The sequence below is a fragment of the Carettochelys insculpta genome, chromosome 8 (assembly GCF_033958435.1).
Source record: "Carettochelys insculpta isolate YL-2023 chromosome 8, ASM3395843v1, whole genome shotgun sequence".
Classification (NCBI taxonomy): Eukaryota; Metazoa; Chordata; order Testudines; family Carettochelyidae; genus Carettochelys; species Carettochelys insculpta.
This window is the reverse complement of record NC_134144.1, coordinates 71,989,198-72,014,423: the sequence shown is the minus strand read 5'-3', so window position 1 is coordinate 72,014,423 and position 25,226 is coordinate 71,989,198. Positions and strand designations below refer to the sequence as shown.

At 52.9% G+C, this 25,226-nt stretch overlaps 1 protein-coding gene across 1 annotated transcript in view; it reads left to right on the top strand.

Moving 5' to 3' along the window:
- IGFBP5 (insulin like growth factor binding protein 5) overlaps positions 1–24,835 on the top strand; it is a 36,325-nt gene extending 11,490 nt beyond the window's left edge. Inside the window, exons 2-4 of the mRNA XM_075001372.1 lie at positions 18,462–18,688; positions 19,151–19,270; positions 20,132–24,835. Coding sequence (XP_074857473.1) covers positions 18,462–18,688; positions 19,151–19,270; positions 20,132–20,263 — 479 coding nt within the window. The 3' untranslated portion in view covers positions 20,264–24,835. The remainder of the gene's footprint in view (positions 1–18,461; positions 18,689–19,150; positions 19,271–20,131) is intronic.
- Positions 24,836–25,226: the final 391 nt, after the last annotated feature.

Genomic DNA, 25,226 nt, shown 5'->3' with positions numbered 1-25,226 from the left:
TTCCCCCAACACATCCAGAGCCAGCGTTTCCTATAAGCTGAGTGCTGAGGCAGCCGCACAGGAGAAATTCAGGTGCTGCCCAGCTGATTAGCAGAGCACCCACAGCCAGCAGCTGGCGTTTCTATTGGCAGTGCACATCCGCACATGCCTGGGTACACATAACAACATTTATCCCACCCATGGATGGGAAAAAATTGGTGGGAAGTACTGCCCGCAGCCGGGGGGCAGGAGTTGTTCAGGGTGGAAATTTCGTGCTTCCTTCTGGCTCTGTCTTTCATCCACCTTCCAGAATGAGAAGGGTGGGTGCATTTTGCCCAAAAGGTGATTTAAAATATCCTGTGGCCAGTAAAAGACAAATCAGCACTGTGGATTTTTGCCCTTTCCCTTTCAACCTCGGGGGGGCAGTCTCTCTACACCGAACTGGCCACATACCTGTGTCCATAGAGGACTGCAGTTATATGCCAAGACCGTGGGTTGCGTGAACCCCACCAACCCTCACATGCCCCCACCCCCCAGTTATTACTGACTCACAAAAGCGGTGGTGGGATGCCATTCTGTGCCCCTCAGTACACAAAGGATGTGGACGCATTGGAGCGGGTTCAGCGGAGGGCAACGCAAAGGATTGAGAGGCTGGAGCACATGACATACAAGGAGAGGCTGAGGGCTTTGGGCTTATTTAGTTTGCAGAAGAGAAGACAGAGGGGCAATTTGAACACGGGCTCTAAAGAGGATGGAGAGAGGCTGTTCTCAGCCGTGACTGACGGATGGCAGAACAAGGAGCAATGGTCTCAAGTTACAGAGGGAGAGGTGTAGGTTGGATGCTAGGAAAAACTATTTCACCAGTTGGGTGGTGAAGCACCGGAATGCGTTACCGGGAGAGGTGATGGAATCTCCATCCCTTGAGGTTTTTAAGTTCCGTCTTGACATAGTACTGGCTGGGCTGATTTAGTTGGGGTTGATCCTGCTTTGGGCAGGAGGCTGGACTAGATGACCTCCCAAGGTCCCTTCCAGCCCCAGAATTGTATGATTCTGTGACATCCCTTTCTGTGAGTCAGCAATGAATCCGGTGCCGGGTTAGAAGAGGCAGGCAGTTGGCACTAAGCCAATTCCCCAGTGCGATGGTTGGGGGTGACGTTCAGCCTAACAGCACTAGGGATTCGTGAGGTGGTCTGGAGCTGGTACAGTGCTATGTGTGTAGTGTGATATGCAGTGCTCACTTTCCCTGTCCAGCTGTGGCCCTTAAAACATCCAGCAGCATTTGGCAGAAGAGCTGGGGTGTTGGCCCTGAAATGTGGCCGGTGGACTGGGGTTACCTAGTGTCCATGGCCCTATCACTATTACCTCACCATCACCTCTTCATCTTTGATCTCCTGGTGAAGGCTCCAGGTTATAAATCACGGCTGGATCAGCTGCAGTTCCAACAGGAAGTATATGGGGGAAGCCCTGTACCCAGTGCTCCTCAGGTGGTCAGACTGGATGTGCAGAGTGTGCCCATCTGGCTTTAGACTCTGTGCCTGTATCCATCCCACTGACACGCCTGGAAAGTACACCAGTGCTGTTATTGCAGGGAGACTGAAGCTTGGGAGGGATAAGGGACATGCCAAGGTTACACGGGGAGTCTGTGTCAGAGTAAGGGATCAGCTCTAAGTCTGCTACATGGGTGTAGGTCAGACAGGGAAGGTGGTAGGAAGGAGCAAGGGTGAAGTTTCAGATCTGAATTTGGAAGCAAGAGTTTGTCTGCCATATAGGCCGTGTCTACGTTACCTGCAGTTTGATTTCATGCAGCTGGTAGAGGTGTGTGAAATCAACAGATCAGGGGTCGGCAGTCAGCTATTGCGAAGAGGAAGGTAGGTCTTCTTCAGGGAGGACAGCCAGCTAAGTCGATTTCAGATAAGTCGATTCTTGCTACGCAATTGCCGTAGCTAGAACTGCATGTCTGCAATTCACTTAACCTGCCGAGTGTAAACCAAGCCAGAGATGTCATAAACATCAGCCCAGGAGAGGAATTGCCTAGAAGCAGACTGAGTAGTACAACAATTAAATTGGCTGAGAGATTTCCTGCTGATGAGCTGTATTAGGGAGCAGAATGGTTTCCCAAAGGAAATGGCAGAAAGCTGATCTCTTGAACGGCACATTAGAACCTGTGTCTCACACGAGTGCAGATGGGAGCGGATGATCCAAATGAGCTTTTCCACCCGACCCCTGGGACTCCATGAAAATCAGGCCGAAGTCCTTGAGCCCTGTGTGATTTACATGCTGAAAGCACAAGTCACTAGGTTAAATTTCCTGGTGGATTTCACTTGGTCTCTTCCAGCACATGCACGCGCATGTTAACAATCGCACCATCTTTGCTGTGTGCTGTCTTTATTGATAGTGCTGGTGAAAGGTGACAGACTAACAGCATGAAAGACTGAAATCCTCCCTACGTTTGTCCCCAAAGCAGCACACGATTCCTCCACACAGTCCACTCCCAATGCACTTTCCCCCGGTAAGGATGAGACCAAAAGCACTTGGCTTCTCTGCTTAGGCTTAAGACCCCAAAGTATTAGACACGCAGAGATCTGTCCACTTGCAACAGGCTTGTGATTCCCCCTCACCCCTGCTCATTTCACTGAACAGCTGTCAGATGAGAACAGAGAACAAGCAGTCATGTAGCTCCTTAAAGACCAACGCATTGATTTATTAGCTTTCGTGGGTAAGAATAAGAATTTACCTAATAAATAAATGTGGTGGTCTTGAAGGTGCTTCAGGACTGCTTCATTTTTGTGAAGCTGCAGATTAGCACCGCTACCCTTCTGAGAGGGTAACAGCTTTCACTTACCACTTGCCTGCCTTGGAAGAGAACCGATGTCCGGGAGATGAAAGCCTCCCTAGGCTAGGTATGACCAACCCACAAGACTTATTCTAGACTTAAAGTAGCTGCCTCTCATGCAGCTGTTTTTAAAAGGGAGGTCAGCATCTGTAAAGGGGAAGACTTTTGAGTCTCATATTCTAACCATCAACAAAGAGCTCCCTTTTATTTGAACATTGCCCTGGGCAAAAAAACACTCCCCTCTTCTCCAGCAGTGCCCCGACTTCTGCAATATCACCCCTGGACTCTGTGGCATCCGGGATCTCCACTCCTAGTGCGTTTTCTGGTAAAGGTCTCTTCTTCCCCTAGCTGCTGGGCCCATCCTGGTCATGCTTTGCTGGGCCTGGCTGGGTTTTGTTTAGTTAACTCTGATTTATGGTTTAACGGTGCTGTCAGTTCAGCAGAACATACACGCACGTTTCATGCAGGCTGCAGCAATCTGAGCCTGGCTCCAGCAGAGCTTTGGGGGAGGTTCTGGCTCGCCAGAGAGAGCAAAGTTACTTACAGCCCCAAAACTGACGGCTCTTCCCTGTGCCTCTCCTGTTGAGTCATGTGGCATCAGGGCCTCAGGACTGATTTCTGACTCTTGCTGGGTGATACTTGTTGGAGTCCTGTTCCAAACCGCCCCAGTGCATCCTTTATAGCAATGTGCCTGAGATGTCATTCCTGCTTTGGGGGGCCCTGGCTGCTCAAGACATCCTCAGGTGAGAAGCTTCACTTTCTCGCTGTTTGCATACAGTTTTGCAGTCTTTGTGTTACCAGTAAACACAGCCAAGGTGAGATGCTGGTATCTCCTATTACACCCCCTTGCAATCAAGCAAATCATAGAATCCTGGGGCTGGAAGAGACCTCAGGAGGTCATTGAGTCCAGCCCCCTGCCCAAAGCAGGACCAACCCCAACTAAATCATGGTGCTGTTTGCAAATCACTTTCCAAAAGGGGGTTTCTCTGTTCCTGTCCCCCGCCCCTCCACTGACTGCATGGAATTTCTTAGGGCAGGGGTGAGAGAATGGGCAAGGGTTAATTGTTAATTTCTTCACCCCTGCAAGCAAGTGGTTGGAGTCTGGGGGAAAGGAGTGCAGATTTTGCCATTTTAACTTCTGGTCATGGAAGCAAAAGCACAGGTCTCTAACTACTGAATGTAGCTGCCTCTCTCCTCTCCCTCTGTTCATCCCTCTGCTTCTTCAGGGGCCATGGTGAAATCCCCACCACCTGGAGAAATACGAATCTCTTCATCGTCAAGGCTGAAGCTACTGCAGCTTCTCATTGTAAGACCGATTCTCAAAGCCTCTCCATCCCAGCCTAGTCTAGCCTCACCAGATCTGGTCCAGTCTACCTTCAGTTCCCGGTGCTTTTAGAAAGCACAAGGCCAACGAGACCAGGCAAATCAGAGTATTTACATGAGAGGCCTCAGCTTCAGCCGGTGTAAATCCACCCTGTGCTATTGAAGTTAATGGTCTTTCATTGAATTTCAGCTGGGGAATTATTGTCCTGGGTGTTTTCACTCCCTGGAAAGTTTGGTATTTGTGGCTCATCTTAGCTCAAAAAGGGTTTGCACTAGGAAAGCCACATAGGTTTTACTTTCGTAGCCTCAGTGAGGACTAGCACCTGCAGAGGCTTTGGGAAGGTTCAGTGTATAATGCTACAGACACTTACGAAATTAGGGGCAAGTGCATGGATTTACTTTCACTGCGTAAGCATGTGTGGAACTCCTAAGTTATATTTATGTGATCAGATCCTGCAGGGACTGTTTTACCTCTCCCAGCGATGGAAACACATTGTCATTGCTGACAGATTGTGCCAAGCTAGCGGATGCATCTCTTTGCCAACACCGATCAAGCCTGCGCTTGTAGTCCAGACTGAAAAACGCAGTCCGAAATGCACTCGTTCCCCGAGGTTCGCCTTTCCCGTGCATGGAAAAACTAAGCTTCTTTCTTCCTGAGCTCAGCCCAGGTGCATCAAGGTCAGGGGAGAAGCACTCCCAGGCCTATGTTGCAAACCAATCCTATTTGAGCCTAGTTTTGTTTTAGAAGAACCCAGGGTAGTAGCCCTGGCGTAAAACACCTCCCTGTCCCTTGTCCCATATCATCTCCCCCTACAGGTGTACAGCAGCAGACTCAGCAGAGTCCTCTTTTGCCCTAGTGTGGAGGAGATGATCATCTGTTGAGAAGGCCCCAGGGCTCTGATGGCCAAAATACCTCCTCTGGAGAGGAAGGCTGGACTTGACAGATGGCCCAGCCCAGTTTTCCCCTTCAAGATCTAATGTCCTGTTCTGGGACACGCATTTTGGAAAGGATGTGGAGAAATTGGAAAGGGTCCAGAGAAGAGCAACTAAAGTGATTAAAGGGCTAGAAAATGTGACCTATGAGAACTTAAAGGAACTGGGTTTGTTTACTTTGGAAAAGAGGAGGCTGGAGAGGACATGGTAGCAGCTTGCAAGTACCTAAAAGGGTGTTACGAAAAGGAGGGAGAAAAATTATTCTCCTGAGCCTCTGGAAAGAGGACAAAATGAGCTTAAATTGGGATTAGATTGGACATTTGGAAAAATTTCGTAACTGTCAGGGTGGTTAGTCACGGAGTAGTTTGCCTGGGGAGGTTGTGGAATTTCCATCTTTGGAGATATTTAAGAGGTTAGATAAATGTCGAACGGGGCTGATCTAGATGGTGCTTGGTCTTGCGCAAGGGCAGCAGGCTGGACTTGATGACCTCCTGAGGTCCCTTCCTGTTCTGTGCTCTATGATTCTGTGGAAGTTGATGATTCTCAGCTTGTGGGCCCATCAAACTGGGAGGTGGAAAACAGCTAGTAGCTCCTCCACCCATGCTCCAAACTGTCACAGGGTCATTCCTGAGTGTACCTGCTCCAGTGTATTGTCCCAGTCTAGCTCAAATAGTATGAAACGGTGACTCAGGAAACTAGGGCTTACATCTCCCTGTTCAGTAAGTGTCTCTGACATCTCTCCCAACTATCCGCTCTTCCATCACATCCAGTTAGACCCCCACGAGCCACCTGAATTAATCCTCCAGCTCTTTGTGCTGCACATATTTATTGGCTGCTACCGGGGGTCCTTCTGGTCCCCCGCTTGGCTAAGCTAGGCAGAGCCTGGGCCCGTCCAGAGTCTTTCCAGCCCTCTGGCCCCTTTTGCTGCTGTTCTCCAAACACGGGCCTGTTGATTGATACCCTTCTCTTCAGGAGGAGCCCCAATGTCCTGTGTGCAGTGGCAGGTGGAAGAGACCCTCATTTTCCTGCTCCATGAGGCACAGCTTCAGATAGAACTGGCCTCTTGGACAGAGCCCTGTTGCCTTGCAAACCCGTGTTGGAGGTGAACGTCCCTGACACCTGGGACACATTCAGGGGCGGGTTTTCTTCACGGTCTCCCTCGCGGCGAGGACTTACGTTTCAGATCGGATTCCCTCAGTGGTTTTGCACCAGTAATTCCAGCCCATGTTTCTAGTCCGCCGACCCCACTCTGGGCTTTTCTGTCCCCATGGCTGCGTGCCGTTCCTCCCAAATGAGTCTCACCTGCACACAAACGTCACTGAGGTACTCTGCGTGCTGTACGATGGACCCTGCCCCTTTGGCAGTTCCCCGAGATCCCCTACAGCCCCTAACTGCTGCTAGCTCTTCCCAAGGCACAAGAGCTCAAGAGGAGCCTGAAGCAGATGGCCACCATTTGCATCCGAGCCGTCACTCTGGCTGAGAAGGACAAGGTCCATGAGTGCTCTCGGCCTGGCTTCTCCTGCTCCTGGTTGTGTACCTAGCTGGAAGCTGGCACCCCCGCTCTCAGGGAGATGAGTCGAGAAACTGAGCTCACCAGGGCTACGGCTACACAGCCATTTGTTTGCGAACTCATTTACCCAGTTTGTGTAATTCAAATCATAGAATCATAGAACACTAGGACTGGAAGGGACCTTGAGAGGTCATTGAGTCCAGCCCCCTGCCCCAATGGCAGGACCAAGTACTGTCTAAACCATCCCTGATAGACATCTATCTAACCTGTTCTTAAATATCTCCAGAGATGGAGATTCCACAACCTCCCTTGGCAATTTATTCCACTGTTTGACCACCCTGACAGATAGGAACTTTTTCCTAATGTCCAACCTAAACCTCCCTTGCTGCAGTTTAAGTCCATTGCTTCTTGCTCTATCCTCAGAGGCCAAGAAGTACAAGTTTTCTCCCTCCTCCCTATGACACCCTTTTAGATACCTGAAAACCGCTATCGTATCCCCCCTTGTTCCAAACTTGGGGCTCTCCAGATGGCAGCAAATTTTGGAACGAGGGGCTATTCCAAACATTCCATTACTCCTCGGACAATGGGGGCATCCCAGAACCAATGAAAAGCCATGTCCCTCGGTCTAGCCCAGCTGCTGCAGCTGGCCCTGCGTTTCAAGCACATGGGCGGCAGGCCCTGGCAGGTTTTCCTTTTGTCCAGGAAAGCGCAGGACCAGAGGGAATGCACCAAGCCTGGTGGAAGCTGCAAAGATCAGGCGGAGGAGAGGTGCTCTTGGCCTGTTAAATTTCTTCTTCACTCAGCTCATAGTTAACCTGTGGAACTCCTTGCCAGAGGAGACTGTGAAGGCTAGAACTGTAACAGAATTTAAGAAGGAGCTAGATAAATTCATGGAGGTTAGGTCCATAAAAGGCTATTAGTCAAGGGTAGGAAGGGTGTCCCTGGCCTCTGATTGCCAGAGGCTGGAGATGGACAGCAGGAGACAAATCGCTTGATCATTGTCTTCAGTCCACCCCTTCTGGGGCACCTGGCACTGGCCACTGTCAGTAGACAGGCTACTGGGCTGGATGGACCTTTGGTCTGACCCAGTATGGCCGTTCTTATGTTCTTGAAACCGATAAACAGTGGGTTTCTGGCTAGGAATGTGATAGGGACATTCCAGCCCATTTCCTGGCCTGCAGCCCGCAAAAGGCAAGCGACCATCGGAGGCATTAAAGAAGGAGCGACTAATGAGGAATACACTCACAACGGCCCACGCAGCCACAGTGAGGGAGACGGTCACATGCACATACCTGACGGGGTGTGGGGGGAGGGCTCACACATATTCCCAACAGAAGGCTCTCTGGTGTTGCACAGAAGCAATGAAACAAGAGCTTTGGCTGTGCATAGGGAGACGCATGGGCAGTGGAAGGGCAGCAGCTCTTGTTAGGGTCACTCGCATGATTGTTTCTCCCCAGAAACTGGCCTTGATTCTTAGCAACTCCAAGGCTCCCTCCTTACACTGATTGTATAACGAGGAGGAGGTGGAAAGGGCTGTGTGCGATTTCTCCTAGTGTGGCTGTCCTACCCAACCCTACATTGTAGTCCTGGCACTGCCGCTGGCCCTCCTCGGCGACCTTGGGCAAGCCGCTCCCCTCCCTGTGCCTTAGCTTCCCCATCTGTAAAATGGACACCAGCACTTTGAGACCTACTGGGGCAAAGTGCCATAGGAAAGCTGGGGATTATTGTTGTTGTTAAACTGGCCCTGCTCTCAGCCTACTGGAGGAGGGAAAGTTGGTTTGTGGCATGTAGACATGGCACTGCGGTTATTTTCTGCTTCCCAGGGCTCATTGGAGGTTATTGAAAGCAGAGTACAGCATAGAGCAGCCCCAAGGCTGTTCTCGCTTACACCAGTCACTGGCCAGCCTGCTGCTGCAGGGGGAGGGGCCAAAGGGGGAAAATGCTCTGGGGCCCAGTGATTCAGAAGGGCCCAGGGCTCCCAGCCACTGCTACTGCAGCAGCGGCCGAACCCCAGGCTCTTTAACTTGCTGTGGGTGCCCTAGTCACACAGTCGAGGCACTGCCAAAGTGCTGGTGGGAGAAACTAGCTCCCACCCTTTCCCCTGAGGCCAGGCCTTCTGCCCCCTACCTTTCCTGCCCCCAGGAGTAACTAAGAACAGGCCTACTGCTTGTACTGGGGGCCTTGTAGAGACAGGTCATAGCAGGTGATGTCCTCCTCAAGCTGCACCCAGCATCCCAAGCTCCACCCACATGTCAGAAGAGTTGGCGCTCCGCAGTAGTCCACAATGTTCGTGTTTAATTCAGCTGCCACCCTGCACTGGGCAAACTCACCAGGAGACCAGCTAGGAATGAATTGGCCAGTCCTTAGCCCCACCAGCATCTGCCTCCCCTGGGCTCTGACTACCAGCAAGGGTGAGATGGTGGGAAAGGTTAGCAGTTCCTGCTTCGGTGAATCAGCAGGGCTGGCCAGCTGGTTAGAGATTGGCCGGGCTGCTGTGCTGGGTGAGGGGCAGATCCTGCTGGAGTAAAACTTCAGCCTCCTCCCAGAGCCACTAGGGCCCTGCATGCTCATCAGGGGACACTGGCCTGGGAGCATTGTTCCCTGTAAGCTGAGCACCTGGGCGGCCCCCCAGGAGAGAGTCAGGTGCAACCCAGCTGATGAGCAATACACCTGCAGCCACCCAGAGGCATGGTCCTGTGGGTGGTGCACATCTGTACATGCTCCAATGAACAGAACAAAATGTATTCTACACATGGATGGAAAATATTAGAGGGAGCACTGCCTGGGAGGTGCCTTTTCCCCTGTGTATTCCCTCAGGGGCAAAATTGCAACCCCCTGGGTCTTGTTCAGCCCTGGCAGCCAGTCCCTACCCTGCATGGGGGTTAACGGAGCCCATTTGGGGCCGCCGGCGTTAATGCGTCGCTGATGTGGGCGTCTGATCCCGATTGCATCAAGCAGCTGTGACGTGGGGCCCGGCTCAGGTTCTCTGGGTTGGAGCGAGGAGGGGGATTGGGTGACAGCGAGAGGCTGGGTCGGCAGCACAGCCTGGGCTGGGAGTGTGCAAGCCACCGGATGCGAGTCGCTCCCCGATGTTCCAGGCGGGGAACACGAGGTCCCTGGCAGGGTCCCACCCGGCTCCTGTTTGGGGAGGAGAAGTGAGGGCTTGGGCAACTCTCTGGATCACGCCCCCGCAACCTGTGGAACCCTCTCCTCCAAAGTGGAATGCCCCCCACATGAGTACCTCTAAGCTGCCCCTGTCGAAACCAGAGCCGGGGAGCCACGGTTAGGTTTGTGCAGCTCCGGCGTGTCCTTTGGAGATCCAGCTTTGGGTGCAGTGAAGACCTGAGGACACCAAGTGTTGGTCTGAGCTGAAGAATGCTCCGGCGAATGAGGAAGATCTCCGGGGAGCTAGGCAGGCACAAATCAGCTTGAGATACGCCAAACCCGCAGCCACACACCCCTCAGATCTGCTCCCTGTCAGGATGTCCCCTCACCCATCTTCCATCTCACTCCTGCCTCCCAAAAGGAGTCAGACCTGGGCTGTCCACTCACACTCCAGTTAGCCTGGCTCGCAGATAAAGGCCAGAGCTGCATGGCTGTTTCTGGTGGCTGTTCTGCTTGCATCCTCAATATACGGCTCCTCCCTGGGCCACTGGCAGCCCCTTTGCATTCAAGATGGACCAGCTCCTTTCTGGGCCTGGGCATCAGACCCCCAAACAGCAAAGTATCCATGTCGGGATCCAGGACCCGGCTTCCAGTGCAGGGTGATCTCTCAGGCTGTCATGGTGCTGACAGTGGGAGAGGTTAGCCTGAGCACTGGGCTTCACAGCCTGCTCTGTTATTGTAGGGTTGCACAGGTATGCCAGGCTGCACAGCCTGCTTTGTTATTGTAGGGTCTCGCAGGTGTGCTGGGCTGCACAGCCTGCTTTGTTATTGTAGTTATTTATTAGGGGTATACATTTTAAAGGAATATTTCCATTTAAACTATTCATTCTAAACCCAGCTGCGTACCAGCTAGGTTTGCGACGTTAGCTCTCAGCTGACTCCTCCGCCCTCTGCATTGCGCTTATAGCTAGGTATGCAGCGGGCGTGGGGAGCTGGCGCCCACGTTTGATTCCGGCAAGAGCTGAGCACCAGCACCTTGGCCACACGTCCAAAACACGGCTTTAAAGCCAGAGACGTGGAGGCAGCTGTGGCTGAGTCAGAGAAGAACGGCTCATGGGAGATGTAACGAGAGCTGCGGTGCTGGTGGCTGTTGCATCAGAGAAGGACGCTCTGTCTGCCAGCCACAGCCTTCCCGTTTCCCCCTCCCAACCACTGTGTTCTGCTGCTTGACTCCAGCTCCAGGGCCATCCTTAGGATGTCTGGGGCCCTACATAATGCGATTGAACTGGGGCCCGGGTGCCCAACAGCAGCCCAGGCCGGGAGGAATGGTGATTTTTTTTTAGAGGTGTGAGTTTTATAATGAAATATTTGAAAATGAATTTTTAACCAAGGTCCTGTCAACTTAACACAGCAAATTCAGAAACTGACAATATGTACCTGGGTTGGCAAATGCTAGTTAAACAGTTTCGTTGCCACTTGATTGGCCCTTTCACAGGTGCAGTGTCTGCTGATAGGTCGGTCGGGCTTTTTCACTTCTCTGTTAACTAGGTCCTGTCCAGGGGAGGCAGAGCCACAGCACAGGGATAAGAAGAGGAAAGGGGGTGGACATTAAGACCCAGGGGTGCCCCAAATATCCAGGTTCACCCCACAGCTGCGTGTGGGTGAGGATGGCTGTGTCCTGAGCATGACAGGTGAACGAGAACAGCTTCTGTACTGAGCTAGCTGAGCTACAAGTGACCTGGACCATAGAATCATAGAACAATAGAGCTGGAAGAGATGTAAAAAAGCCATCGAGTCCAGCCCCCTGCCCTAGGCAGGACCAAACCCATCGGATCAGCCCCGCCAGGGCTTTGTTGAGGCGAGACTTAAACACCTCCAGGGATGGAGACTCCACTACTCCCCTGGGTAGAACATTCCAATGCTTCACCACCCTCCTAGGGAAAACGTTTTCCTAAAGTTCAACCTGGACCTTTCCAACCGCAACTTGAGACCATCATTCTGTGTTCTGCCATCCGTGACCACTGTGAACAGCCTCTCTCCAGCCTCTTTGCAGCCTCCCTTCAGTAAGTTGAAGGCTGTTATCAAGTCCCCCCTCAGTCTTCTCTTCTGCAGACTAAACACCCAATTCCCTCAACCTTTCTTCATAGGTCACACGCTCCAGCCCCCTAATTATTTTGGTCACCCTCCGCTGGACCGTCTCCAGTGTGTCCACATCCTTCCTATAATTGGGGACCCAGAACTGGACACAGTACTCCAGATGCTCCCTCACCAAAGCGGAATAAAAAGGAACAATCACTTCTTTGGGTCTACTGGCAACGCTCCTCTTGATGCAACCTAATATGCCATTAGCCTTCTTGGCTACAGCAGCACACTGTTGACTCATGTCCAGCTTCTCATCCACTACAACTCCCAGGTCCTTTCCTGCAGAACTACTACCGAGCCAGTCGGACCCCAGCCTGTAACAATGCCGGGGATTCTTCCAGCCCAAGTGCAGGACTCTGCACTTGTCCTTATTGAACCTCATGAGATTCCTTCCAGCCCAGTCTTCCAATTTGTCTAAGACACTCTGGACCCTGTCCCTACCCTCCAGCATATCTACCTTTCCCCCTAGCTTAGCATCATCTGCAAACAATCAAGCCTAATCCTTCAGGACCAGTGTTCCCTGTAAGCTGAGCACCTGGGCGACCACCCAGGAGAGATGCAGGTGCTGATTAGCAGATTTCTCGCAGCTGAAAGTGTGTTTCTGTGGTGGTGCACATCGTGCCATGCCTTGGTGCACATAACAAAATTTATTCCGCCCATGGATGGTAAAAAATAGAGGGAACCTTGTTCAGGACATGCACTGACTACCCGCTACAGTGTGTCCTCCTGGGCAGTAGTAGAGTGCTGTTGGCCAGGGACATTGAGAGGCAGGGTGTCTTGCTTCTTCAGAAGCATCAGAGCAGGCGTCAGCGACCTCTATGGGCTGTCAGAGGGCCGAAGACACTTTTTAAAGTCACTAAGAGTCCTACTTACAACAGCTTCATTCATAAACACACTAAGATGCAGAGCTTTACCGTGTAGGTAGTGGATGGTGGCATTAGCTGGGCTATTGCTAATGCACAGGTGACATAGCTTTGAGCAAGCTCCTGGCTGCATGGGGGTAGGAGCGGCAGGGCTCAGCTCCCACCTTGTGTGCCAGTGAAAATCAGTCCGCAGGAGTGGCTTGAGCTGCAGACCAACGTGTTCTGCTGTTGTACCTATTGCTTTTCTACCTGGCTTTTCAGCTGGCCCAGTGAGGGCTCTGCTTTATCTGGAAGGGACGACACTCGTGTACACCTGGGGTGTGGGTTTGGTTAACAGCCTGGCAGAATAGGACATTCAGTTCAGCAATCTGGTGGATGAGAGTAAAACCGCCCATTTCCTGTTGGAAACCCAAACCCCAAGTCCTGGCCTAGTGTCTGCCGGGTTGTCATTGCAACTGAAAAGACACAGACCATGCCACTCGCCAGCGCCTGGTCCCCAGCTGGTTCCATCTTTCAGGCCTGCTCTTTTCATGCTTCATTTAATTGGTACATTTATTTCCTTGCACAGCCCTGCTCCGAGAAAGAAAGACTGCCCTAACCCACACATCACGGGAGTGAGCAGAGCCTCACAAGATGCCAGACAGGGAGGTGACTCAGTGATTCAGTTGCAAAACTGGGACCTGGAAAACTTGGCATCAGTTCCGTGTTAGAATCATAGAGCCATAGAAGCCTAGGGCTGGAAGGGACCTCAGGAGGTCATCAAATCCAGCCCCCTGCCCAAAGCAGGATCAACCCCGACTAAGTCATCCCAGCCAGGGCTTTGTCAAGCCGGGATTTAAGAACTTCTCGAGATGGAGATTCCACCACCTCTCCAGGTAACACATTCCAGTGCTTCCCCACCCTCCTGGTGAAATAGTTTTTCCTAATATCCACCCTACACCTCTCCCTCTGTAACTTGAGTCCATTGCTCCTGCCATCTGTCACTACTGAGACCATCTTCTCTCTGTCCTCTTTAGACATCCCCCCAACTTCAGGTAGCTGAAGGCTGCTGTCAAATCAGTCCTCACTCTTTTCTGTAGATTAAATAAACCCAAATCCCTCAGCCTCTCTTTGTAAGTCATGTGCTCCAGCCCCCTAATAATTTTGGCTACCATCTATCTGCTGGACCCTCTCCAATGCATCCACATCCTTTCTATACTGGGGGCCCCAGAACTGGAGACAATACTCCAGATATGGCCTCACCCATGCTGAATAAAGGGGAATAATAACTTCTTTAGGTCTGCTGGAGACGCTTCTCCGAATGCAGCCCACTATGCCTTGAGCCTTCTTGGCTACAAGGGCACTATGTTGACCCATATCCAGCCTCTAATGCATTGTAATCCTCAGGTCCTTTTCTGCTGCGCAGCTTCTTAGCCAGTCGGTCCCCAGCCTGCAGCAATGTTTGGGATTCTTCCGTCCCAAGTGCAGGACTCTGCACTTCCCCTTGTTGACCCTCATCAGATTTCTTTTTGCTCAGTCCTCCAATTTGTCTAGGTCACTCTGGACCCTATCCCTGTCCCTAACCTTCTTCTGCGAGAGATTTCCTGTGTGTGAGGCAGGTCTGGACTGATATCTGTAGGGACCACTGGTCCTCCAATGCCATTCTCCATTGCACCGGTCCTGACACGCTCCTGGCTTGCTGAGCTTCCCAGGGTTTGGCCTTGTATGAAGATGAGCGAAAGGCATGTGCTGCCACCTGCTGGTGTGCAGGTGAATTGCTTCCTTTCTGAAAGTGCAAGAACCCAGGTCAAAGAATCATAGGGGGGAAGGGACCTCAGGAGGTCATCAAGTCCAGCCCCCTGCTTCAAGCAGGATCAACCCCCCCACTAAGTCATCCCAGCCAGGACCTTGTCCAGCTGGAACTTAAAAACCTCCAGGGATGGAGAATCCACCACCTCTCTTGGCAACACATTCCAGTGCTTCACCACCTGCCTGGGGAAGTAGTTTTTCCTAATATCCAACTTACTCCTCTCCCTCTGCAACTTCAGACCATCGCTCCTTGTTCTGCCATCTGTCACCACTGAGAACAGTCTCTCTCCGTCCTCTTTAGAGCCCCCTTCAGGAAGGTGAAGGCTGCTATTAAATGATACCTCAGTCTTCTGTAAACTAAATAAGCCCAAATCTCTCAGCCTCTCCACATAGGTCTTGTGCTCCAGCCCCTTAATCAATTTTGTTGCCCTCCTCTGAACCTGCTCCAGCACATCCACATCCTTTTTATACTGGGGGGCCCAAAACTGGACACAATATTCTAGATGTGGCCTCACCAGTGCCGAATAGAGGGGAACAACCACTTCTCTAGATCTGCTCACAATGCTCCCCCTAATGCACCCTAATATGCTGTTAGCCTTCTTGGCTACAAGGGCAAACTGTTTACTCATATCCAGGCTTTCATCCACCATAACCCCTACGTCCCTTTCTGCTGTACTGCTGCTGATCCAGTCAGTCCCCAGCCTGTAACAATGCATGGGATTCTTCCGCCCCAGGTGCAGGACTCTGCGCTTCTCCTTTTTGAGCCACATCAGATTTCTTTTGGTCCAATCCTCCAATTTATCCAGGTCACTCTGGATCCTCTCTCTACCCTCCAACATATCTACCTCTCCCACTAGCTTAGTGTCCTCTGCAAACTTGCTGAAGGTGCAATCCAGTCACCGATTACCGAACTGTTTTTTTATTGCTGTTGCTTCACCACCTCCCTGGGGCCTGTGTATAACACTCTGAAATAGAATATGATAAGCCCCTTTGCATTCTGCCTCCACTAAGATTTCCCCTCTGGTTCCAGTTGGACATGCTCTGCATCTCCTAACCTACATGGTTTTTCTCTGTTGCTGTATGCAGTTACAGGTTATGTTCTACCCCAGAAGTGGCCACATTAGGTGCCAGTAGAAATCCCTGTTTGTCTTTTCTTAGCCTGCCGCTGGGCTAGGTCAAAAAATTATTCTATTTATGTTGATGGATGTCTTTGCTTGGCCTGTAGGGCTGGCGTGCTGTCTGTCCCAACACCTTCTGCAGGCTTATTCCTTGCAGTGTGTATTCTGTGAGGATCATCCTTTCCGCGAGTTGAGTGCATTGTCCCAAATTCTAATGAGATATGCTCATGATGATCTGGAGGAGATATAAGAATTGTTGTATTGTATTCCTGCTTGTGGGAGTCACAAAGAGGCGGCCGTGTCCGTCTGTGTCTTCACAGAACAGAAAAGCAGTCCTGTAGCACTTTAAAGACTAACACAGCAATTTATAATGTGATGAACTTTCATGAGACAGACCCACTCCTTCAGTTCTGGAAAATGCCTGTGGGAAGTTAAACCATCCTGTTCTACTCTTCCCCCTATGGTCTCCCCTCTCCACTGGCGTACGTTTCCTGTCTTTTTCAAGTGCCTCTGCCAGAGGGGCCCCTGTCGCGGAACAGGCCTACCTCCAGAGAAGAGAGCTACATTCCCATCTAGAACCAGAAATAACCCTCTGTCACTTCAGCGGCTGTATTAAAGGTCACAAGTCAGCTAAGTATAGGCTGTCACTGGCTCCCTCATATATATATATATATATATATATATATAGGGAGAGGGAGAGAGAGGGAGAGAGAGAGAGGTAAGCCCTCAGGAACACTGATGACATCCCAGCTGTTAAAATCATATTGGCTGGGATCAAAGTGTTCCCAAGGCCTCCCAGTGTACACACACCCTCACACATACATACACAACCTCCAGCACCATGGAGTCTAGATGTATACTGCACAGGGGTCATGTAACCACTGCAAATCTGCAGTCGCTCCTGGCTGGACCATGGCACACCAGGTTTTCGGTAAGGACCCATTCTGCAACGATGGCCTCCTGCATTCAGCTACTGAAAAGCTCTGCCAAAGTCCCCGATCTTTGTGCAAAGCTCCTCCTGCTATCCCCCACGTACTTCTGCCAGCTGCCCCCAGGCCTGACCTGCAGCCCCATGGACTCGCCGAGCTCACCCCGCCAGAGAGCGTGGTGATTTCAACCTGAGGGCAAATGCAGACCAGCCCAAGAGAAGCAGCCCAGCTCTGCTACCATCTCTTCTGCGTCCCGCAGAGCCCCACATCCTAAAAAGAAGGTGGCTTGGCCCCCAGCAAATCTGAGCCAGTTCAGGCACTGTGTACGAACCGTGCTTGGCCAACAGACACCCTTTCTCTTGTGCGTCTCAGTGTCTGTTTGCTCAGCCAGTAAACCCTCTGTGTCTCTCTTGGGCCGTGTCTACACGTGCCCCAAACTTCGAAATGGCCACGCAAATGGCCATTTCGAAGTTTACTAACGAAGCGCTGAAATGCATATTCAGCGCTTCATTAGCATGCGGGCGGCAGCGGCGCTTCGAAATTGACGCGGCTTGCCACCGCGCAGAGCGTCCAGACGGGGCCTACTTCGAAGTCCCCTTATTCCCATGAGCTCAATTTCAAAGCGCCACTGCCGCCCGCATGCTAATGAAGCGGTGAATATGCATTTCAGCGCTTCATTGGTAAACTTCAAAATGGCCATTTGCGTGGCCATTTCGAAGTTTGGGGCACGTGTAGACGTAGCCTTGGTTGGATGTAATGACATGCAGTGGTCTGGGTCTCTGGTCCCATTTGCCACCTAGTGCAACTTAGTCCTGGAAGCAACCCAAAAAATGCCCTTAAGGGGAATCAGACCAGAAGGAAGAGCCTCTCCTTTATGGTATCTGATGACTGCTTCTTCTGATCATTCCCTCCAGGGCGTCTGGCATGGGCCACTTTCAGAAGACAGGATAACTGGGCTAGATGGGCCTTCGGTCTGACCCAGTATGGCCGTTCTTATGTTCTTATGAGGTACTACAGTGCTTGGCATGGTGCTCATTTGATTATTCAACCCTCCCCTGTGCCCCCAAGGCCTGCTGGGAAGAGGACAGGCACTCGTCAAGAGGCATATGTAATAAAGACAGGTGCAAAGTACTCCACTTAGGAAGGAACAATCAGTTTCACACATGCAAAATGGGAAATGACTACCTAGGATGGAGTACGGCAGAAAGAGATCTAGGAATCAGAGTGGATCACAATCTAAATGAGTCAGCAGTGTGACGGTGTTGCAAAAAAGAAACCTCCAAACCTCATTCTGGGCTATATTAAGAGGAGTGTTGTTAGCAAGACACAAGAAGTAATTCTGCTCTGCTCTGCTCTGCTCTGCTCTGCTCTGATTAGGCCTCAGCTGGAAGAGAGTGGCCAGTTCTGGGCACCACATTTCAGGAGAGATGTGGAGAAATTGGAGAGGGTCCAGAGAAGAGTAACAAAAATGAGCAAAGGTCTAGAGAACGTGACGTGGGAGGGAAGACTGAAAGAATGGAGCTTGTTTAGTCTGGAAAAAGGGAAGGCAGAGAGGGGACATGTTAGCAGTATTCAAGCACCTGCTACAAGGAGATGGAAGAAAAATTATTCTGCTTAACCTCTGAGGGCAGGAAAAGAAGCAATGGGCTTAAATTGCAGCAAGGGAGGTTTAGGTTGGATATTAGGAAAAACTTCGTGTCAGGGTAGTTAAGCACTGGAATAAATTGTTAGGGAGACTGTGGAATCTCCATCACTGGAGGTTAGGAAAACACCTGTCAGGGATGGTCTAGATGGTGCTTGGACCTGCTTTGAGGGCAGAGGACTGGACTCGATGACCTCTCAGGGTCCCATCCAGTTCTGTGGTTGTATGACAAGGCTAACTGACCCCTGCATACAGCTCATGGAGAACTTACTCTACTTTGTCCCTTCCCCCTCCAGAGCGGGAATCCCGAGAACATGAGGAGCCAACCACCTCAGAGATGGCAGAGGAGACCTACTCGCCCAAGGTGTACCGGCCCAAGCATGGGCGCCTCTCCGAGCTCAAGGCTGAGGCCCTGAAGAAGGATCGCAGGAAGAAGCTGACCTTGTCCAAGTTTGTCGGTGGGGCGGAGAACACGGCCCATCCCCGGGTGGCCGTCCCTGAGCTGAGGCAAGAGTTTGAGCTGGTGAGTGCTGGGTTCCCCTCACCGCCCCACTGCTGGCATTCCCAGCAGCTGCTGCTGAGAGCAGGCCAAGGTGGGGAAGTCCGTCCTTTCCGGGAGCCCTGCAGGCCGCCGGCCCCTGGGGCCAGGCCCACCAATGGGGGAGCGGGCCAAGGGGGCAGTTGCCTCAGGCCCCTTGAATTGCTGCATGTGCCTGTGGGGGGCAGCCCCGCAGTCCGGACAGTGCTGAGAGCTGAATGCCCATGGACTCGCCCCTTTCAGTCCACCTCGAGCCCCCCTCGGCTCCGCCCTTTCCAGAGGTGTGGAGCCAGGCCCCCCCTCCCATCTCGCCCCAGGACACGTGGCTGTCGGCCTCGCTGCTTGGGGCGTGTGGGGTTCCTGGCTCTTGGCTGGTGATCAGGCCAGAACTTGCTGGGTCCGGCCTCGTCCTGGCGCCTCTCTCTGATGCTCTCGCTCTGCTGGCAGGGCCCGTGCCGCAGGCAGATGGAGGCCTCGCTGCAGGAGATCAAAACCAGTGAGCGGATGATCCCACGAGCCGTCCACCTTCCCAACTGCGACCGGAAGGGATTCTACAAGAGGAAACAGGTGAGCGTCCCCTTAAAGGAAACCGGGCCCCCCGTTCCCAGGGAACGTGTCTGATTCTCTGGGGGCCACTCGCCCCCTGGTGAGCTGGTCTGGTGCTTGGGGACTTGACTGGTGACCCCTATCTCCGATGGAACACTTCCCACTCTTAGCGCTCAAAGCGCTTCACCAAGCCGAGTGGCAGCACTGGGCCTCAGTTTCCCCATCTGGAAAAGGTGGGTGGAGCAGTGGGCCCAACTGCCCAAAGTCACTGACAGAAGCAGGACCAGAACCTGACCCAGAGCCCCAGCCTGGCACGCTAGCTGCTAGGCAACGCTGCCCCCAGCCATATTGTGCCCTGCAGGGCTCCTCTGGTTGGGTTAGTGGTTATCCAGCCTCCTAGGAAGTCGGCCAACTCCCGTGGCACTGGATGCCCCACGCAGCAGGTAGCCAGCAGCTGCATCTTCCCAGAACTGGAGGCCCTGTCTTGGGAATGGCAGGGCAGGGGGCAGCTGTGGTCCCTTGTGCAAGGCCTGCTGCATGCTTAGCGCTTATGGTCACCCTGGAGAAGCTCAGCAAACAGTGGGAGAAAGGAAGGATTTCTGACCCCATTTCACAGGTTGGGAACTGAGGCCCAGGGAGTCGAACTGACTTGCTCAAGTCCACACAAGGCCAGGAACCCAACCCTGCCCTCTCCTGAGGCCTGTGCAGCGCCTGAGCCGTGAACTAACCTTAGACGCGTCCGTGGGGCTGCCGGGTTGCACCCCATGAGACACGGCTGAGAATCATGTGGCACTGAGCCTTGGGTGCTGCCCCGGTGGCTTCGCGCTCCTCCGTGATGTGCCCGCCCCTGACGGCCCTCTGTGTCTCTCCTCGTCTCCCCAGTGCAAGCCATCCCGGGGGCGGAAGCGTGGGCTCTGCTGGTGCGTGGACAAGTACGGACTGAAGCTGCCGGGGACCAGTTACGTGGCCGGCGACCTGCAGTGTCACACCTTCGACAGCAGCATCACCGAGTGATGAGCCTGTGCCGCCCCCCCGCCCCCACCCCCCATGCCGCCCCACGCCCCGGGACTCCGAACCCTTTCATCTCATTTAGAACAACGGACGAAACTGAGGCCCTCGGAATCTGCTGCCCGACCTCGCCCGCTCTTCGGCAGCGGCGGCGACAAAGGCGCAGAGGAAAGCTGAAGTCCAACCGGCGCCACCTTCCCAGGACAGACCACCCCCCCCCTCCTGCTCCCCCAAACTACTCTCGACGCCCCATGCAGGGATGCAGCCAGCGCCAACGTAGGAACCGACTTGAGGCCTTTCTAGTGTGGGTTTGCTTTGAGATATTGAAAGCGGGAGGAGCTTTTCCTGTTTGTTTTGGTTTTTAGACTGGCCCGCAGCTTTCCAAACGGTCTCCAGCAGACCCAGACAAAGCCCTGCGATGATGTACACGACCACCACGTGGCCCTGGCGTTCGAGTGGCATTTGGGGCAATGCCAGAGAAAACCTTGCCCCTCAGCGGGTGCTCTCTGATTGCTATCTCTGAAGGTGGAGCCACAGAGGAGGACAGCTTTCTGAGTGACCACGGTCTAGGACATGGTGGTAAATGGTTTGCATTGCTTTAGGAAACGAGTCGGGGAATAACAGCACCTGCCAGCCGAAAAACAGTTGTGGCGCCTTAAAAAAGATCAGTGAAAACCAAAAACCACCTTTTGCTTCCCTTGGGGATCTTTGTTCCTGAGCAAAGTCAGGCAGCGTATTTCCCGGCAAGTGTAATTATTTTTAACCGTTCGTTAGACAGACAGACACCCAACCACTCATAATAGATTACCACACCCAGATGGCTACTTCCACCTTGCAAAACTGGCCTAGTCCTGCAGTCGCATGGGCTTAACTTTACTCCCATGAGCAGCTCTGTAGGCATTAACGGGCCTTTTCCCGTGCTTTAAAATCACGCAGGTGCTCAAGTGTTTGGAAAACCTGTAACCAGCTCCCCGAGTTCAGGCAGAAGGATATTCCCCGATCCCACGCCCTCCAATCCTGCATCCAATTTAGCGTGTGCATAACTTTACTCATGGGCACCGTCCTGCAGACAGGTGTGTTTCGATGAGCGTGGGATTGAATTCAAAAATCTTTGCCATCCTTCCAGCCTATCCCAGGATGGAAAACCAAGTGCTTTTGTCTGTGCTCATCAGAATAATTGCTTGCCTCCCGGAAGGTGTGTGCCAACACACACACACACAAAAGCAAACCTGCCTCTTTGTCGCCTGCAGTAGTAAAATACGACTTGTAAGTTTCCTGCAGCTGGCCTCTGGCCCTGTGATGAGCTCCAGGAAAATACCTATGCCCTGGCAGAGCTTACTGGGGGCTCGGTGCCTTAACAGAGCAATGCCAACAAGGACCGTTTGGCTAATTCAGCTGCCGTTGTAACTGACCCCACCGAAGCCTCTCATCTGACTGAAACGGCGGCGTCCGGCATGGCCAGAGCATGGGCAGCCTTTGGACTTCTGCATCTTTTAACTCTTGGGACTGTCCCCCACTCCCCCCACCCCCAGTTTCACCACAACATGACAAGGGTCTTTGGTAAAGTCGCTGCCTACAGGACCCTGCAGCAAAGAGGACGGGGCACTTGGCGAACTCATGGGGCACCAGCCATCGCTGTACATTTCTATGGGACTGCTGTGCAGACAGACACCTCCCAGAAAGAGCTAGCCTCAAGCCCAGCCTACCACTGGCCATAACTGGCACTGGCAGCGTGGCGAGGCTGGGGCTGAGATAGCTAACAAGAAACACCTAGAGCGTGTTGGTTTCTTCCCTGTGCCAGCCAGGATGGGCCCTGCTGCGAGCTGATCCACAGGAAAGTGAGACAGTGTTCCAAAAGCCGGCGTCACACACACACACACACACACACACACACACACACACACAGCACAGGACTGCGGATCAAAGAGCCCCAAGGAACTTCCCAGAGCCAGACTAGCTCTAGCATGACCAGGCCTTGTGGGGGTTTTTGTGCCACCTTCCCAGAGGCGCCAGCATTGCGGGGAGGTGGGCAGTGCTGCGGGAGAGTCAAGTGGAGCAGGGAGTTTTGCTCTGGAGGAGGTCTGCAGGGCATCTGTGTGCCAGCACCACTACCACCTCCCACGCCGTCTGTGCTGGGGCGCCATGCTCCCAACACCAGAGCATGCCATGATCACAGAGCCTGAGCCTCACTTCCCCATGTCCAGGTTTTGGGCGGAGGGTGCCTTGTATTCTGGAGCTGGGCAGACTCCAAGGTCAGGTAGAGCAGCCTTGGGGCTGCTCTCGCTTACACACTGGCCCCAGCAGTGTGCGCTGATCACCCCGCCTCCTGCGGCCGTCGGAGACACTGCACCTAGCTTTGTGCAGGGGGGCCGCAGTGATGCTGGAAGCCAGACCCACAGAACAGGCTCTGGCCAGGGAAGTGGAAGCTTAGGGGGAGAAGCTGGCATCAAGTTGAGAGAGGAAACTGCCCCAAATGCCCTTCTCCCCTCAGGTGCTGGCATTCCAAGCCTAGTGGTGCCTTTTCTCAGGGCAAGGCTGGCAGCTCAGTCCATGGGGCTCTGACTTACGGGTCTCACCATTGGAGATGCGTCCCCGCTCTGCCCACCCAGTTCCCCACGCGCACACCAGGCGTGTTCCCCAGGCCGCTGCAGGGGGTGCTGGTCACAGGCGGTTTTCCCTCGAATTTTCTTCCATCCATGGGCATAACCAGTGTTATGTGCACCACCAATAAAAACCACGTGGGCGGCCAGGGCATTCTGCTAACCCTAACCCTGAACCTCTCCTGGGCGGCTGCCCCAGTGCTCAGCTTACAGGGAACACTTGTCCCAGCCCTAGGTGATGGGCAGGGCGGGGCAGAAAGCCACGCCTTTCCCTTGTTCTGCTTGCCTCTCCTAGGCAGCCAGCCAGATGCTCCAGGAGGAACACCCCCATACTGCTCTGTGTCTGTGTGTGAGTGCCCCCAGCCTGTGTGGCTTGGGGGGTTGGCGCTAGCTGGGAGTGCTACCACCAGCCAAAGGCGAATACACTTCTGCCTCAGTTTCCCCCCGCCTTTTGTGGAAGTGATCCCACCTGAGGTCTCCTTGGAGGGGAAGCCGGGGGGGCGGGGCGGTGCACAGCCAGCCACGGCCTCATGGCACAGCTGCCAGAGGGCTCTTATCTCCCCTGTGGCCTGCAAAAGAGATTGACACTGGTGCAGATTCAAACTGCCCCAAGGCCTTCCGTTCCCTGGACCCGCAGCAAGCCCCAGGGACTGGGGTGAGGCGCTGTACAAGCCCCACACACACTCGGGATCAGCTCAGAGGTCCCCTCCTGCCTCTCCTCCACCAGAAACTGAGCAGGCCAGCACGGGGGGGATGCATCTACCCTGAGACCCAGCCCCTGAAATGCTTTGGAGCTGTGGGGCACGCAGAACCAGCTGTCCGGTCTCCTTTGGAGGAGCCAGGGCCTGCACCCAATGCAAGGTGGCTGGCCGGAAAGGTTATCTACACTCCATGGGCCGGGATCGTTTGAAAAGTGCACTCAGCTTTACTAAGCGGGATCAAGTCATGGCCCGGGACATGGCTTGCTGGGCCCATGTGGCCCTCCTTCTCTAGGACAGGCGGGCTCATCCCCTTGAGAGGAGCGCTTTTTTCTTTTGAGTGATGGCTCCAGCCAACTCAGCTGGGCGACTTTCTGCAGTACCGCCCTCGTCCCCGGGAGGCCACTGGGGGGGCAGGGGCTTTGAGGCAGGTTTCACCTTCTGAGGTTCTTCTCACCCGGGGTCTGTGCCCAGGAAAGAAAAGCCAGGGAGGTGGGGAAGAAGCTTGATTTGGGCCGGGGGGTGTCGTGAAAACGGGGCACTGTTTATGCCAGGACTAGCAAGGACATTGTGGTGAGCAAGCAGATCCTCTCCGGCGGGGTTATTCCTGGGCTGTACGGCAGGGGACAGTCTTATTTTAAAACCACTAGTACAAGAGCATTTTGCACTATTTCTTCACACACTCTGTGGTTTCTTTTTTATTCCCCACCCCCAAACAGAGTGTGTCTAGTTAAACAAGTAACAATTTCCCCTTGATTCCAGCCCTTCCTGGCTTAGCACCTTGACTAGGACGCCAGGGCGTTGCCGTACCACCTATCCTGCCCCCCCACCCCACCTTGCTGGCATTGGTACAGGCCCCCATGACAGCACAATTAACACACCAGATTCCGAGATGTCCGCCTGGGTTTTTGTTTCTTTAAGCAATACTCACTACACATTTTACAGCGGCTTGTTATAGCTTTACATGCATAAAGTAGCTCTGTCGTCTTTTTTTTTTTCCTTCGTTACTGTCTTTTTTTTTTTTTTTTTCCCCAGTATACGAGACATATGCATAATCGTACTGGTGAGGAAAAGGAAAAAAAAAAAAAGCAGTTTGTGAAAAACAAGACACCGGATGAGGAGCGTAAGGCTCGGTTTTGTACTTCAAACCAAATCTCACGTTTTATTAAAAAGTGACGATTGCTGTATACTATTTATTCAACTTATAATTTATGTTACTCTCTGATCTTTGTCTTTTCTCATGGCAAAGCATTTATTTAATAAAGTTATGCATTCAGTTAGCGCGGGGTGCTGCCCTGGCGGGTTTGGGCTGAGTGTTAATAACGCATGCTGTGACGGTTTTGGGAGCAGTGCCGCTATGGTAAGGCACGAGAGGAGCTTATAAAACTTAAGCTGCAGGGGTTGGCCATTCTAGCGCTTAAAGGGGGTTAGGCCAAGCCATTCAGCCCCTGTTTGCAAGGTGGACAGTGTCATTTTCTGATGCTTTTGTTCGTGGCCAGCAGAGTTCGCTGTATTGTTTTCAATCCAGGGACGGACTAAATATTGCTACATGCACCAAAGCAAACGGGGAGGTGCACCACCAGTAGAAACAGGCTTGCTGCTGCGGGTGTTCTGCTAATCAGCTGGGCAGCACCTGAATCTTTCCTGGGCAGCTCCCCAAGCGCTCAGCTT